Below are 18611 nucleotides of genomic sequence, written 5' to 3'. Positions count from 1 at the left end.
ATGATCTTCTGGTAACAGAAAGCAATGAAGCTATAGTAAATCAGTTCATGCAAGAAATCGAGACCAAGTTTGAAATGTCAGATTTGGGTGAAATGAGTTACTTTCTGGGAATGGAGATTCATCAAGCTACCGATGGAATCTTCATTTCTCAGAGAGGGATATTCTTAAAAAGTTCAAGATGGAGAGGTGCAAGCTGTACCGACCCCACTGGTTTACAATGAAAAGATTTTGAAGTTTGAAGGAGGTGACAGGGCTGATCCAACAATTTATAGAAGTTTGATTGGTAGTTTGCTGTATTTGACAGCAACAAGACCCGATCTCATGTTCGCGGCAAGTCTACTATCGAGGTTTATGCAAGCTCCAAGTCAAGTTCATCTTGGTATTGCTAAACGAACATTGAGATATATCAAAGGACCTGCTGAGTATGGTATTTGGTTTAAAAAGGAAAAGCAAAGGCAACTGATGGGTTACTCAGATAGTGATTAGGCACGAAGTGTTAATGATATGAAAAGCAATTCTCGATATGCTTTTACACTTGGTTCAGGCATGTTCTCATGGAATTCAAAGAAGCAAGAGGTGGTAGCTCAATCTTCTGCAGAAGCAGAATACATCGCCGCTGTTGATGCAACTAATCAGGCTCTATGGTTAAGAAAGATTCTACGTGATCTGGAACAAAATGAGAAGTTACAGTCATTAAGGTTGACTACAAATCAACAATATCTATGGCCAAAAATCCAGTGCAGCGTGGTCATAGCAAGCATATAAATGTGAAGTTTCACGCTATCAGGCAAGCAGAGAAGGATGGCGAAGTTAAACTTGTTCATTACAACTCAGATCAGCATATTGCAGACATCATGACCAAGGCTCTTCCTAAGGGGAAATTTGAAGTTCTTAGGGCTAAGTTGGGAGTGTCCAAGAAAAATCTCAAGAAGGAGCATTAGAAAATGAGATATTTCTAGATGACTTTTGTTTAATGGTTCTTTTTAAATATTATGTTTAGTATGTAAAGGTAGTCCTTGTTTTATGGATTATGTTTTGTAAAAAAGTCAATAGTGGTTGGATATATATGATCCTCTACTTACTTTGGAAAAGCTTATGTAGATATATGTGTGTATGCTTTTTGAAATCTGAAATATGGATGAAAAGAACTGTTGTTGAACTAAGTCCTTTCTTCCTGCTAGTTTCTAATACTAACAAAACCATGCATCACCAATTAATTTTGTGAGAAAATGGAAAAAACTTATAAAGTTAAAAAGAGTAGTGTACATAACACTTACTAAAATTATACATTACTATATAACAAGCATTTCAAATCATAATTATACGTCACTTAGTTTTTAATCTGAAAAACTTAAAGGAAAAAACTTGTACTAGTATATCAATAATTAGAATTAGAAATTAAAGACCCCAGCCATGAATGATGTTACTCTCAACAGCCATGCTCCTTGACCCTGAGGCTCCATCTGCAGCCATATACTGATGATACCTGCAGTTTACATTAATGTTAACGCTAATTAGGTAAAGTAAAATGACTTTTGAAAAACAAAACAAGATAGACGATTTTTAATGTGAATTATCAAAAGTTGAGTGAGCGCGATCAATTAATAGATGAAAGTAATGTAGGTATATATATATATATACCCTATTTGAAGAACTGGATCAGGTAAATCATAGTCCATTTGATTTGATTGAGAATGGTGGACATGAAAGGTGCTGCTTCCAGCTTCATCTAATGATGCATTACAAGTACTCCATGGAAAAGGAACACCTCTCACTCCACCTTGTCCTTCACCCTCAAACTGTCAACATACAAAAATAAGACGATTCAACATGCACTCACTCGCTCTGATATTTTTAAAGAATTCAAGCAATATGGAGTAGTACCGTTGATAGTTCAAGAGAAACCTTAATCTTCAGCTGCTTGTTCACATCACCAAGATGACGCTCCTGATAACATAAATAAATTCAATTACCAACAGAGACGAATTTAGAATTTTTTAAACATTTATTCAAAATACTTATTTTGAGAAGGAATTATGAGTTCACATGCATCACATTTTGCACGGTGAATATAGGCCCTTGATAATTAACCAAGATATATGAAATACATCATTGAACCAACCTCAGACTCTTTCAACCCAACTTAATTGACTCAATGACTATAGTTATTTTGGTGGTATTCCGAATAGCTAGTTTCGAAAGGAAGAAATTAGGCATTCAGCATTTTATATATCTTACCTTTCTACGAAGCTCCTCCATCTGTTCCATCATTATTTGTGTCTACAAAAATGCAGAAACCAATCCTTAATTAGAACGAACAGTATAAAAAAAAATTAGATACCATATGGAAAAAATTTAATATTTAACTCATAGAACTGGACCCACAGAAAAGGTAGATTCAAAGTTGGTGGATTTGGATTCACTTTTTCGTGAGACAAAGAGAAGCCTCACGGTTCACACAATTAATATCAATTGTGTGAAGCACGATATAAAGTTTTTGATATAATCATATGTAACAATAATCGTAAAAAGATGGCAATTAAGTATATACCTTTCTTTGCCTAGCTTGTGCAAGTGCACCTTCAAGTTGTTTTTCAAGATTTTGCAACTCCTTCACACTCAATGCTCCAAGATCTTCACCAAGCAAGTGCCTTCATATGTATTTTACGAATAAAAAACATTTCAGAAAACTTAAAACACTTAATTTCAAGGATATATATGTCAAAATTATAATATTATAATGTCAAATGAATAAGCAAATGACATAAATAACCTTTGAGTTCGTTGAAGGGCTTCAAACTTGGCCTTTAATTTAGAGACCTCTTGGTACCAGCTCTAAATTTACAACAACCAAAAAAGAAAAACAAATCATGCATGCTTAGGAAGAACCATATAATAACTTAAAATACTACATAGAATATGAAAGCTACAAACCTGTGTTTCTCTTTCACCACAATTGTCTTGAGGATTAAGGCAACAACGTTGGTACCTCTCAAGGGTTTTAGTGATACTGCAAACAAAACAAAATATTACTTTTCTTTCCTAATCTTATTCTTATTGTTTCAATTAATTAAGCGAGACGTTTAAGGAGAGATAAAAGATACTTAATTAAACAAATACTCTACTAATTAAGTTAAATTACATAAAAAGGAAAAGACATCTACACACAATCATGTGTGCAACATGATTTTGCACAGAGGTCACCGTCACAGGAGGCAGATTTTGACTCAACACAAATTTTAAGAAAATAAAAAAAAAACTTTTAAAATTTATGATTTTAAACTATAAACTGTGGAATGTACCAAAGTGTCATTTAATTTTGTGATCTTAAGGTCATAGGGAAAATTACATTAAAGAGTTATAAAAAAAATACATTCTCTTCATAAGTGGAATAAAAAGACGGTAAAACAATCAAATTGAAACAAATTAAACTGAGTACTACTTAAAAAGGTGTATGAAAATGAAGCTCATATAAATTGAAACATATTATTGCACTATACATAGTTATGTTTAATACAGTATAAAGTTTTTCGATAAGAGGAATTTACACATTAATATGGTATCAAAGCAGAGAAAATTCCGAATTCAAATCTTACTGCCACCAATTTAAAAATAAAAATAAAATTTACATACATAGCCATGAAAAAGACTCATCAGGCTCAACTAACCATACATTCTACCCCAAAAACCAAAAAGAAAAATCAACACAAGAACAAACAAACAAACTCTAAAAGAAAAGAAAACTATTGAATATATAATGGACAAAAAGGAGGCATACAGTAGAAATTAAAAAAAGACAAAAGCTGGAAGAGTACATTACACAAGGATTAAAATAGCAAAAGTCTTCTCATTTCTATTCATTTGCTCCATTTTATTTAATTGGCCATTAGTATAACAAGTGGTTGTCTTTTTCCTTCTTCTAAGTTCCAACCTTCCATATTTGGAAAGTGGAAAAAGACTTAGCAAAAATAAGTGGAAACATAAATTCATTTTGGCAATTCCTTAAGGATAATTAGATAGAAATATAAACAATACTATTTAGACATTGAATTAAGGGCTCTATAGCTTTTTGTACTACTCCATACATCCCATATTAGTAAGGGGAAAGTGGAATTAAGGGTTCTCTATAGCTTTTCCTTCTACCAACCTTCCATTAAGTAACGTGTAAACAGGAAAGTGGACAACTAATATAAACATATGGAGTACAATTCAAGGAATTAAAACCGCCAATCAGGTTTTTCATTTTGTATTTAATAACAAAGATCACATTTTCTCCATACAAAACCCTAATTCTAAACAAAAGTGTTACATGGTAGAACAAATGTGATTATGAACACAAGAAATTTGTAGTTGGACACTACATTTTTTCTTGTAATTTTCTTGAAAGATTACAAGCAAAAAAGAAGTCATCTTTAACACTGTGCTATTACCCCAAGACATTGATGTGTATGAATTAAAAAAAGTCAGAGATATTACCAAAAACAAAGAAGCATTTTTTCTTTAATACAATCATTCTTCAACAAAAAAATGATATCAAGAAAATTGAAGACTATGAAAAAAGAAAGTGTAAGGCTTTGGATGGGAGGGAATAAAAGTACTAAATTTCATTGCTTAAAGAACATGAGCTGGAAGCAAAGTTTCTAATATATATTGAAAAACTCAAGAATCTAATAAGACTCATCAGTAATAAATTTCACCAAAATGGAAAGAAAAAAGAGATCTTGATCAGTTCTTGGGGTATGGGAACTGATAAAGAAAACTCCTTTTTTCATATGCTTAGAAAGTAGCTATCAGATCATATACTTACCTGCAAAACTAATAAATGCAAGAAATCTCAACTATGAACAAATTCCCTTTTAACAGGCATATGCCACTACTTTTTGATGTGCAGTTTAGTACAACACTCTCTTTTACACAAAGGATTTTGTCACAACAGAAGAAAATGTATGAGTTTGGTATATGAAGTAGAAATCATTGAAAGGACTTCAAGATCTAAGGATGAAAAGGTATAAAGAAGACAAAGTTTGAAACTTTTTGATGTTTTATAACCATTGGACTAACAAGTGTTCCAAGAAACAGCAAAAGCATTAAAGAAAAAGATGAAAGGAAATAGTAGGAACAAAATGGAGAGAAACCCTAGATCTTACACATTTGTCCAAAAGGGTTGGAAGAAGAAGTTTCTAGACCTGGTCAGTCCTTAATCTGATCTTTTGTTTTTGTGGATTAACCATTGAAACGTGTCAATTTCCAATTGGTAGAACCAAACCCCTCCTTCTCATATTCATCACATTTTGATCAAACATTAAAATGAAAGAAGAAAGAAAACTCAAAGAGAGATCCAAATCTGAAAACTCCACATAACAGACAACAGATAAAGATAAGTTGGTGCTTATGTAAAGTGCTGCAAAAGTCCATACCAATTTAGCAAGTCTATTTATCCAACAATTTTTTTTTAAAAAAAAAAGTAGAATTAAAAACATAAAACCCACTCTCCCACAAAAACAAAAAACAACTTATCTCACTCTGCCTTTCACTCTGTGTGTGTGTTTATCTTTCTTTATATATATATGATAAACCCATATGAAAAAACCCATAAAATTGTAATCTTTTTATGATTTACAGGAACCCCATATCAAGAATTAGCTAATAAGATCCCCACAAGGTAAACTTGACACACTTCTCATGTGTTAAAAAAGCTTAGTATATATTTATATGATGAACTTCATATGAAAACAAACATAAAGTTGTAATCTTTGTATGATTTAGAAGAACCCCATTTTCAAGAATTAGCTATTAAGAGCCCCCACAAAGTAAACTTGACAGACTTATCATGTATAAAAAAAGCTTAGCATATATTTATATGATGAACGTCATATGAAAACATACATAAAGTTGTAATCTTTTTATGATTTAGAAGAACCCCATATGAAAAAGTAACTTAAAGTTGTAATCTTTTATGTTTTAGAAGAACCCCATATGAAAAAAAACAAACATAAAGTTGTAATCTTTTTATGATTTAGAACAACCCCATATCATCAAAAAATAGTTATTACTAGTAATTAAGAGCCCACACAAAGTAAACATGACACATTTTTCATGTATATATATAAAAAAAACTTAGTATATATATGTGTGTATACCCTGCACTACCAAACTCATAGAGCTTTCCACGACTAGAGAAGATGATGAGAGCAACTTCAGCCTCACAAAGCACTGATAATTCATAAGCTTTCTTCAACAAACCATTCCTCCTCTTAGAAAATGTCACTTGACGGTTGATTTTGTTCTCAATTCTCTTTAGTTCCACTCTCCCTCTCCCCATTTTTTTCTTCTATTCCTAGAGTTAGCTAATTCTATGAAGAAGATTATTTATGTTATGATCAGTAATGAATAGGAGAAACAAGGTAAGGTGGGGTTAGCAATAAGTGTAAAAGTGTACTACATAATTCCCCTTCTTCCTTATAAATGTGGAAGCTAACAAAAAGGTTCAATCTTGGATCTCTTCTTGCAACAAAATGGTAACCTAATAATTCTTCTTTTGCTTCATTCTTTTATAAAAAAAAAAAATTGCTCTATTTTTTCCTAAAAAAAATCATTTCTTGTAATTGTAAGAAACTTTGTTACCTTCTCTTTTAGGGTAAAAGAAACCTGGTCACAGACCAATAATAATTTATTTTCATAAAAAAATATTGAATTCAATTTCAAAATGATGATGAAAAAGTTAATAAGTGGTCCAAGTAATTAGGTTCAATGAATTCAAAAGGTCCAAGTTTCAGATAGTAGCTGATCATTTGTGTGAAGACATAACAAAGTTTGATAGTAGCATCCAACTAATATTTTGGACCATCTTATTAATTGTTGAGAGACAGGCGCACATCAAATATTAATTTTTCGTCAAGAATAATATTCAATTTTTTTTAAAAAATAGCATATGGGTTAATTTAGCAACCATAATTTCTTTTAGGGGCTAATTAATAAGGTATATTTGTTTAGAATTTCATGCTAATTGCCAAAAGGATACTAATTATCTAAAAATATAAGAAACCTATAGCTTGTCCTATTTATTGCCTAGTGATAGCAAAGGGTTTTTAAGGAAGAACTTGTCTTGTAGTAGGATGTATTTAGGTATTCCTAGGCTTATGGTGGTTAGATAATAATTACCAAGAATTTAGCAATCAATTAAGGAATCATAAATTATAATTAAATGGGCATGTGTTATATCCTTTAACAGAAATATTTACCATATTGCACTTAATTCATTTTTTAAGTGAATTTAACTAGCATCGTCTATAAAATTATTGAGTTTAATTTTTATACATAGATAATAATAATAATAAATATTTTTTATACTATCAAATTAAAATATAGTTCACATTGGTACACACTGATTGTAAATGGTAGCAAATGTGGTTTCATCAAATCGTCTAACACAATATTACCCTTCTACGTTTAAGAGTTTATGAAAGTATAACTATATATATAGTCTATATCTTATATGTCCCTCTTCTATCAATAAGTTGTCCTCCTTGTCTTTGATGCACTTCATTTGACAAAGGTCCAAGGGTTCTTTTATTTCACCTTGTATATAGATTATACATAAATCAATTGAAGAAAGGAGAAAAATTAATCCAAAATAGAGTTGTTGTCCGCGGCCAAAATGTGACTTTACAAGCCTCCAAATTTAATCTCAACCGTTCATATCCAAGACGTTGAAAACTCTCAACTCAAAAATCAGATTGATGCGGCAATAAATGAAGCTGTAAGTATTGATTATAAATATCCATATTATATTATTATCGCAAAGTTCTTTATTTGTTGCTCTTATATGTGTTAAAGTCTTTCAAGGACTAATATCAATGAGCATGAAAATAAATCTTCAACTAAAAAAATGTCGAAAACATTAATTAATTTGTAGAAAGAGAAATGAAAAACTAAAAAGAAAAAGAAGTAGAAAGAGATGTTGAGAATATGTTCAAGGTGGGGATCACTAGCAACCATCCATTAGTAACAAGGTACAAACTTTACTCATTGTTTTAAGTTCCTACAACTAAACAAATTAATGAAATTGATGTACTACGTGGTATAGATATATAGTTGCTGACTATTCCCATGACCCACCCATCACATGTCTTAATTAGAGCCAAGCAATAGTGAGAAGAACATGTACCATTTGGACATGCGATTTAATATCAATGTTTGAATATCTGATTCATAATCATGATTTGAAATTATAATTTTAAATCCCAAATCTCCCCCCCAAAAAAAAGGATTTGGGATTTCTAATCATGATTTCAACTTTTTAAGATGTAAAATTCAATACGTGGGTTTATATTTTTTGTAAAAAAAAAAAAGGAAAAAAAAGATTCATGTTTAGCGTGAAGACTGAAGAGATTGTTCATACCAAATGAAAGGATTATATTAAAGATAAAGAATACATTACTACTAGTCTACTATTGTTGACTTATAGGTCTTTATAAAATTATGTGTATTTGAAAGTTTGTAATTACAAACATTTATTTATAAAAGAACATGAAAATATGTGGTTTATTGTCTTAGAATGTTTCGATATCTTATTTAGGAAACTAAAGTGATTTAATCATTTGATAAGATCATTGTGTATGACTGATTTTTTTTAATAGTTTTCATAACTTGTGATTTTTTCATGTTTAGGGAAAAAAATAATTAACTTATAAATTCAAATTGCACATTCAAACAGAACTTTATCTTCATATTAATTTGACATATCATAATTTCATATCGCATGTATGTCCGAATAGCTCCTATAAAAATCGATAGATTTTTTATTAATAAGAATTTAATTTTACGAGATTTTTAACATTCTAGATCGCTCCACCTATAGCCTTACAAAATTTGTTAATTCCTCATATTCTTTCATATGATATCAGAATCAATCATAGTAACAGAAATTAATTTCTATGACCTATATATTTCAAGCTAAGTTTATTTCAAAGTAGACTAATTAAAATAAAAGAAAGAAAAAGTAGGTAACATATTAATATTAGGCTTAGGGCAAGTCTATATTTCAAATGTACTACTGAGTTGTTGTTTCGTCCCACGAGCAGACAAAAGGGCAAGTCTTTTCCCTTCCTACTAGGCTTTGGTCATGTTTTTTTCTTTTTGAATTTTTGAACTAGCGAATCTTTATATAATTATGTGTATTTAAAAATTTGTAATAGCATATAAGCGCATATATTTATTTATAAAAAAAATATGAAGATACGTGATTTGTTAATTAATGCAGCATTTCAGGAGATTTTAATTAATACAAGAATCAAAATTATATATACATTTAAACAAAATTTCAATTTGAAATTAATCTAATTTGAAATCATGTCTAAACGGGCGCTTACACTACTTAATCAATTGCAGTACAAAAAAAGACTACAAATAGAGGAAGACAGGATGCATAGGTTTGGCATGAATCTTGGGACAAATATAATAGAGGGAAGACTAAGATATACATTATATTGGAATAATATTTTTATTTTTTATTTCAATGGGAGCTATATATAGTGGGGTGGCAGTAGCAGTGCATGTAAATAAAGTCATGTGATCACACTGTAAATATTTCTGATTTTGGTTGTTTCCAGCACCACCCAATTTTTAGACGATTCTTCCTATTTTGGAAACTTTATTTTAATTAATTAAAAGTTTTTGTATTCGGGCTTTGAGAACATCAGTTCCTTAACGGACGTTAATGTAACGTTATGTAAATCTAAATTAGTTGAAACATCAAAACAGATACTGAGCATTTGATAGTTTAAAAAAAAAAAGTAAATTAAAGGTGAACAAAAAGATTTTAGTTTAGTGAATCCATAGTAATACGTAGGGTTGGTTATGTTATTTCATTTCAATATAAGTATTAATTAAAAAGTTATGTCATTTATAATTATAACAAATTAAGGTTTCCTTTAAGATTATGATAAGTAATTCTATTATAATCTCAAATTTATTAGTACTACAACAAACATTAAGCGTGTAACCGAGTTGAAATAGCTCTTGACAAACATTGAATCAAATGTGATTATTAAGTATCTAATTAAACCATAAATCATAATCCTAACTAGTTTGTTAGAGTACTTAAGAAAAAACATTGGATATTCCATTAATTAACTATATGGATCTTTTGCTATCTTTCTGTTCTATTATTCTTAGCTTAGAGTACTTAAATAAAAACATATCATACTATATCTTAGTATATTATTATATAATGTCACGTTTGAAATTAAACACTTGACGTACATAGAACTTTTAATGAATATGCAGGGATCCTAAATCCTATGGCCCCCGAACTTATTTTTTTTCCGTATTATTTATTGTTTCACTAATTATTTATCAACAAGTTAAAACGCAATGCAGTTATTCGTAGTTAATATAAAGATGTCCTTGCATTGTCTTAGAGCTCATCACATTATTTGTAGTAGACAGTGCAGTCTATCCCTTTCATTGATATGACTTTACACCTTCACTATTTTCTAACACTAGGACGTACGTACTCTCTTATTTCTCTATTTATTATTAGAGTAGTCTATATTTATTCATAATCACATGATTACAACATTTTCTAATTGAAATTTGTCCCCTTTACAAACTTGTTAAACGTAAAATTATTACAAACAAAACGTCTTCTTCATCATCTTACTTAATTAATTTAGGGCTAATTCCGTATGATGTGTGAGTTATGAATAGTTAGTCATAATCTTTTTCCATAACATATATATGCCTTTGAATTTGTGGTATGTAACATATATCTTTGAGTGGCAGGGGGAAAACCAACTTTTTAGTACGAATAATATCACATGCTCCTTATGTTTTTAAAGTTTGAAACATCTCCTTTTTTTGTAAGAGGCGCTCTCAATAGAAATGTTGTTTGGAATTGTATCATATAATATACAAGTTTCTCACTATATGAATGAACCTTAATATATAAATAAAATCCTTGAGTTCCAAGTAAAATAAATGAATAAATCACATGCTCCTTTCAGAAATCTTTTTCATCAAATTAAAAGTCCATAAACAAACACAACCCAAACCATATAATTGAATTATCTTTGTATACATGGTGAGGTAAAAAAATATATATAAGATTTAATTAGAATAAAGATTTTGAATTTGAGTTCTCTCGGAACGAAAATAGTCTACTTTAGTGAGATTTATGCATTTAAATGAATTAATTATAAAAAGGAAGTAGATAGTGGAAACAATTTAGTAGGCTGTGGTGGTGGTTAGATTTTTCCATTTTTAGAAGGTTTTAATGGATTGGAGTGGGTAGCATTTCAATGTACTATATATTTCCATTTATAAACAAGCTGAGCTTTCAAGGCATCATTTCGTATACTTAATCCCTTTGAATCTTCTTCATCTACTCATGACTAATGGGGACCAAATTCAATTGTTCCACCACTCATCAAATACAGGTGAATTTAATGAAATTCACTTTGCATATTTCATTTTTATTTGTTCACTTTTGATTTGTACACTAATTTCACGTAATATATATCTACGACAAGAATTATTCAGTGTCTGAATTTTGAATCTTTGACTTCAAAGATCTCAACCACTAAGTCACACTCTTGAGTGCACTATTTTACCACAATAGTTAATAAAAATAAAAATATATTTTAAAATACTGAAGAAGTAAAAGTGAATGAAGGGAGTAACTTTATTATTATTAAATCCAAGTGATGAGAGTCCATTATAATAATCCTAGATTATGAGAAGATATTAGAATTCAAAAAAAAAATCTCTATTTTTTTCTTTGTTGTATATATTTTTTAAAAAATCATCCATTATAATATTTTTTTCTTTGTTGTATATATTCAAAAGAAAAAATCTCCATTATAATAATCCAAGTGATGAGAGCCCATTATAATAATCCAAATTGATCATTCGATACTTTATAGTCTTAGGAAAGAACTGAAGAAAGTAAATGTTGAACCTTATTATTTCTAGTGTTTCTTTTCTTTATTGAACTAATAAACCGGTTTAACATTGAAAGTTATAATAACTATCTCTAAAAATAATAATTATGAATTCATCAAGGTTCGTTAAGGGTCTGTTTGGACATGATTTGAAAAATATTTAAGTTCTTTTGAAGTTGAAATTTCTTTTGGATATGCAATTTAGACTTCTTATTTTGTATTTTTTTTCATGAACGTAAAAACCTCAAAATTTATGCAAAACATCAAAACTTTCCTTAACTCTTATACAATCTTGACAAATGAACAAATAATAGCTTATAAAACAAGGTACCAAAATATCGCGAGAAGACGCATTAATAAATCACATATCTTGATTTTCTTTTTTTATAAATAATTTTTTGCAATTACATGTTATTACAAACTTTGAAATAAACATAATTTTATAAAGATTCATTAGTCCAAAAAATCAACAATAATAGTAAGGAAAAATCACACCATATACACATTTAAGAGACAATATTACGAGTTTTAAATCTATTCTTAAAAAATTCTTACTTATAACAGTTTAATTACGGGTTATAACATATCAATTAAATTTAACTTTATTTAAAAATCAATTAAAATTTACTTTATTAAATGATTAATCTTTTTATATTTTTATGTTATCAATTATTTAATTATATTGATTGCAGTTCCTTTTATATAATTAATAGGTGAGAGAAATAATATTAATGAGAGAGAATCAATTTGTAATTATCTATTACACCTTTTAAGGGATTTTTTAACTTATTCAAATAACTTTTATTTATTAATGACTACTGGGGCCTTTAATTTTTTTAAAAAAATAAATTTATCACCGTATATTTTAACATGTAATTTTCTCTCTCTTTAATCTATTTTTTTTTTGCTTTTCTTGCTTTTTTTTATTTTAAATTTTGATATGGTTTTTTTTAATCTGATTTTTTTAGAATTAAGAATTCTATATTTTGAAATTTTGATTTCATTTTTTATTTTAATTAATCTAAAACTTGATTTCTTGAGGAAAAAAAACGTTTTACTTAAGTTTTGAACTTGTTTTTGGTGTGTTTTTCTATATCTAAAATATTGTTTTGTTGGTGAAATAAGTATATTTAATTCTGAAATTTGTTGATATAGATAGATAATATGAGATCATAAAATCTTTAATAAGGATTTCTTAAGTTTTAGCTTAAATATGATTAAAAAAAATCACACTTGAATACGGAATATAAATTGAAGAGAGAGGAAAATAGAGAACTTGTATTAATTATTGCAGTTTAGACTTTTCATTACATGTTTTGATTTTTGGGTGATGTATATTTCTTTTGCTACAATTTCTGACAACAATATATAATATGCATTGTTTTACAACCAGATTTATTCTTTCCGGATTTATACCTGTTGGATACTAATTTTATACATTTTTATTTTTTGTCTTTGTTCTAAAATTTCAAGTTGGATACCAAGTGTATATAAATTGGATAAAACATTAACTTGTTTTAGATTGTCTAATTTGGTTGAAATATCAGTTACATTTTATTTTTTTCATTTTCAAGTGGGATATCTGTTGGATACCAATTGAATACAACATTAACTTGTTTAGGTTGTCTAATTTGATTGAAATCTCAACCACATGTTGATTTTTCAATTTTCCAATGGGATATCAATTCAATACTAAATTTATACAAATTGGATACAATATTAACTAGTTTTACGTTGGCTATTTCAGTTGAAATCTTAATTACATGTTGTTTTTCAATTTTACCACTGGGACGTCAATTGGATACCAAATGTATACCAATTTCATACTAAGATTTGACTTCATTTTTCCAGTCAATATCAATCGCATACAAACATTACCTATTTTTTTAGTATACATTTGAATAACACTGAATACACAAATGATTAACTTGCACACATAATAAATATTTTGAAATTATAATTCATTAACTTAAAAGACAAAATAAATCAAAACATGAGTTTGCCACAGTAAAACAACCAAATCAAAATAAAAATAAATTATGTCTTTTTTTCAGAAGGGTAATTTGAACGGTCTTCCTATTGTGTTCCTCCCGACGACATGTACTGCACGTAATCTTAGACCTCTTGAATTTCACATCAACAAACCATTTACAAGTTGTGGTCTCCCTACAGTTCTTTTTGAACTAGGCAACAATAATTTCTGCTCCGACACTTTTTTGAATTGCATATTTTTCTGTTTCATCATAAATTGTTGTGTCAATATACAAATTTCATACAATTCTTATTCACACATTTCTTACCTATTTCATGCCAAAAGTTATCAATTATTCATACCAGGATCATGCCACTAGAATACCAAAATAATTCCAACTTAGAAATATTAATTGTCATTTCTTTAATAAACAGTATACCAAATTCATTACATTATTATTCTCAAAATTCATTACAATATAATGCCAAAAAAAAAAATCCAATCAAACCAAAAAATCGTACTAAAACATTATCGATTGTCATACATGCTTGGTAGTATAATTATACAAATTGCAAAGAAAAAACTATCTATTTTTTTAACCAAAATATACCCAAAAAAAAAGCTTCAGACAAATAATGAACAAATTCAATGTTCATACCAAAATATAACATTATACATTTTTAAAAAAACGCCATAATTCAAATTATTATACACAACAAAAAATCTGAAATCAGTATACAAATTTCATATAATTATTATGCACATTTTTCATACCTATTTCATGACATAAGTCATCACTTTTTCACAGCAGAATCATGCCACTATAATATCAAAATAATATCACTTTCAACTATTAATTGTCATTTATTAGACAAATAGTATACGAAATTCATTCAAATATAATTCTAAAATCGTACCAACATGGTATAACCAATATACCAAATTCAAATAAATTTTATGTAATTTTTTAACCAGAAACATACAAAAAAAAATGAATGTTCAAACAAAAATCTGTACCAATTTCAAACAAATTTTATGTAATTTCAAAAGTGAATATTCATACCAAAAACGCTATAATTAAAACCATTATTCACAAACAAAATCTGAATATTTTTTTTCCAGAATCACTGTTCATAATTTTTTTGAACGTTTGGTTTGTATTACAATACAAATAAAAAGTCGCAAAGAGCACTAACCTGAAGGATCCCATCTACCACCATGTTTTATTAATATTAAGAAGAAGCCATCCAGAAAATAAAGATTATTGAATAAAAACGAATATGAATTAGATGAGAGTGACAAGATTTCTGGAAAAAATCGAAGAGAGAGAAATGTGGAAGAAAATGGGTGAAATCAAAATTTTTAATTAATTTTAACAAAGTAGAGTGAAATAAGGAAACTAAATATTCTTAATTAGTTTGAATTTCCTTAATTTATGCTAATTAGTAATTATCTTCAATCAATTCAAATTTAATTAACACACTTATTTCCATTTTTTTACCTTTTTTTTCAGAAACGAAATATTTATTTATTTTATCTTTTTATTTTTTTCAAAACAAATTTTTACAACTATTTANAATATTTTTTTCTTTGTTGTATATATTCAAAAGAAAAAATCTCCATTATAATAATCCAAGTGATGAGAGCCCATTATAATAATCCAAATTGATCATTCGATACTTTATAGTCTTAGGAAAGAACTGAAGAAAGTAAATGTTGAACCTTATTATTTCTAGTGTTTCTTTTCTTTATTGAACTAATAAACCGGTTTAACATTGAAAGTTATAATAACTATCTCTAAAAATAATAATTATGAATTCATCAAGGTTCATTAAGGGTCTGTTTGGACACGATTTGAAAAATATTTAAGTTCTTTTGAAGTTGAAATTTCTTTTGGATATGCAATTTAGACTTCTTATATTGTATTTTTTTTCATGAACGTAAAAACCTCAAAATTTATGCATAACATCAAAACTTTCCTTAACTCTTATACAATCTTAATAAATGAGCAACTATAAAACAAGGTACCAAAATATCGCGAGGAGACGCATTAATAAATCACATATCTTGATTTTCTTTTTTTTATAAATATTTTTTTGCAATTACATGTTATTACAAACTTTGGAATAAACATAATTTTATAAAGATTCACTAGTCCAAAAAATCAACAATAGTAGTAACTAGCTTTTCTTTAATATAATCCTTCTACATGGTATGGTGTGAATAATTTCTTCATGTCAAACATGAGTCTTTTTTTGCAAAATTTTAAAATAATGAGTCTCTTTTTGTTTTTACAAAATATAAATGTATCAGTCAAGTTTTACATTTAAATATTTTTGGAATTTCAAAATCCTACATTTTGAAAATTTTAAAATTATGACTTGACTTGAAAGTGAAGCTGAAATTTATGCATATTTCATAACCAAATATTGCTTTGAAATCCGACTCCCAAATCCTATGACCAAATGCCTGCTAATCAGCAAATAGTAGCTTTATGGCATGAAGTTTTCATGGGCAATGGCCCAATCCTTAAGAATTTTACATGTTTTTATAGATAATAACAAGTGATTTTGATAAAACAGCCCTTAATTAAATATTACCTTTAATTTGATTTCTTGATTATGTAAAAATACACCCTTATTTAGATAAATAAACATGCTATATACATTTTTTTTAATACAGAACTAATGTATATTTTGGCATATATATCACTAAAAATTATAATTATTTTTGACAAGCGGCTAAATATGTAACTTTTCCTTAATTTTAAGTACTCTAATTAAGTGATATAGTGTCTAGATTTCCGACCGTCCATTTGATTTGATGCAAATATTGAAGATGGGTTGGATGTGCACACAACTGATTTTACAATTGGGCCCAATTATGACAAGTATTTGTCTTGGGATGATTTTTATCAAACTTTAGACGGATTAATGGTATAATTTATATAAATTTCATAGTGTTAAGAGTTAATTGCATTATTTTCCTACTCTTTTTCAAATTACAAAAATTCCTTCAAAATTTATGAATTCCGTATATATCACTTGGACTTCCAGATACATCGTTGGACTTCTGGATACATCGCTAGACATCCAGATACATAGAGAAGGGATGTATCTGAGAGGGGAGGGATGCATCATAGAGGGATATGAGTTATGACATCCAGATACATAGGGGAGGGATGTATTAGAGAGGGATAGGATATCTGAATACATAGGGGAAAGATGTATCTGAAAGGGGAGGCATGTATCAGAGAGGAGAGAGATGTATTCGAGAGGGGATATAGATGTATCAACGAGAGGAGAGTGATGTATTCGAGAGGGGATTTTTGAAAAATTGGTAGGAGATTGTAGAGATTATGGTAAAATAAAATGTGTATTTAAGTAATTTTTCCTTAATTAAAAACACAATTTACAGTAGGGCTAGTTTTAAAAATATACAATAAAATCATTAGTTTACAATAAACATAATCATACTTTTACTTACATAAAAAATAGTTAAAAGTCATAGAAAGTATACAATGACTATACATTATGATACACTCAAAAAATTGAATATAGCTTAACTATACACTGACTATATACATGGTGTATACATTGATTATTTAATCCCGACCAACTCAAAATTACCTCTAAACAGTTCCAAATTTTAGATATGAAATTCGCTCAATATTTTAAATTTTTTGATATATAATTCACTCAAAACGACTTACACATCAAATTTTAAAGAACAAGAGAAAGCAACAATGATGAAGAAGAAGCCGTAGAAGAAAAGAAGACTTAGAAAAAGAAGAAGAAGAACGAAAGACAGGCTACTTAGCCATTTTTTTGGGGAAAAAACATTGCCAAATGACCATTTTAGGTAATTTTTATAAGTTAGGCTAAAAAGATACTAAGTAAAACTTATGGACTAATATCTTGCATAATTTGTATCGCATTGAGAAACACAAATTCAATATTTTTTTTTTTATGTAAATAAAAATATGACTATATTTAAAACTATCCCAACAAACAACTTATTTGTAAAATTATGCAATATATATTATTCTTATTAGGAAAAATTATGCAGAATAATAGACAATTAGCCTATATTAGGTATTATAGTTACAGTTTAAGAAAATTGTAATGTGTGGATTTTTTGTCATTCGTCTGATTTTGTATAAATTGTTTTATTTGTATAAATACAGAATTTGTACAATTCGGTTCCTGATTATATATCCAAAATTTTGTATATGTTTACCTTAGCTATTTGTATACAATTCATGAAAAAATCATAATAAATTACCTTGTTTGTATATTGGCAAGTGAAATATATAAACGGAGTTCTGAAAAATCCTAAATGTATAAATACAAAATTTGTATATAACCTTACCGTATTTGTATATTCGTAAGTGAAATATAAACCCGCAGCCTGCATAGCAAACAAAACTATAGTTATAAAGCCTTATTATATCTATTATGTTTGCTATTTCTACAATTTTCTCTCATTATTAATATATCAAATCAAATAATTAAAATACTAATTTTTACATATCTAGGTTACATCATAGGTCCATGACTTTCCTAATCCTAACCATAAATAATTACAAGTTGTAAAGTGTGGTCCGTGTCGGCGTAAAAACGACGCCGTAGCCTCTACTTTCCACTTTCTTAAAAAAAAAAAACAGCAAAAAGAAAATAATAATAATCAGAAATTGA

At 28.2% G+C, this 18611-nt stretch overlaps 1 protein-coding gene across 1 annotated transcript; it reads right to left on the bottom strand.

Annotated features, from left to right (window-relative positions):
- Positions 1 to 1217: 1217 nt before the first annotated feature.
- Positions 1218 to 6530, bottom strand: LOC125862885 (agamous-like MADS-box protein MADS3). Its single transcript, XM_049543010.1, has 8 exons — positions 6141 to 6530; positions 2935 to 3010; positions 2774 to 2835; positions 2552 to 2651; positions 2239 to 2280; positions 1885 to 1947; positions 1642 to 1799; positions 1218 to 1486 (listed from the first exon to the last, which is right to left on the bottom strand). Exons 1-8 carry the CDS (start codon positions 6320 to 6322, stop codon positions 1399 to 1401), a joined length of 771 nt encoding a protein of 256 aa, XP_049398967.1. The 5' UTR covers positions 6323 to 6530; the 3' UTR covers positions 1218 to 1398.
- Positions 6531 to 18611: the final 12081 nt, after the last annotated feature.

The sequence above is a fragment of the Solanum stenotomum genome, chromosome 1 (assembly GCF_019186545.1).
Source record: "Solanum stenotomum isolate F172 chromosome 1, ASM1918654v1, whole genome shotgun sequence".
Lineage (NCBI taxonomy): Eukaryota > Viridiplantae > Streptophyta > Magnoliopsida > Solanales > Solanaceae > Solanum > Solanum stenotomum.
Note: the sequence above shows the minus strand (reverse complement) of the source record. Positions and strands in the feature narration are given on the sequence as shown.

Coding starts and splice junctions, on each gene's coding strand:
- LOC125862885 (XM_049543010.1), bottom strand. CDS start 6,322: ATGGGGAGAGGGAGAGTGGAACTAAAGAGAATTGAGAACAAAATCAAC. Junction 3,011..6,140: donor TATGAGTTTGGTAGTGCAGG/GTATACACACAT, acceptor TTTTGTTTGCAG/TATCACTAAAACCCTTGAGA. Junction 1,948..2,238: donor TGGAGGAGCTTCGTAGAAAG/GTAAGATATATA, acceptor TTATGTTATCAG/GAGCGTCATCTTGGTGATGT.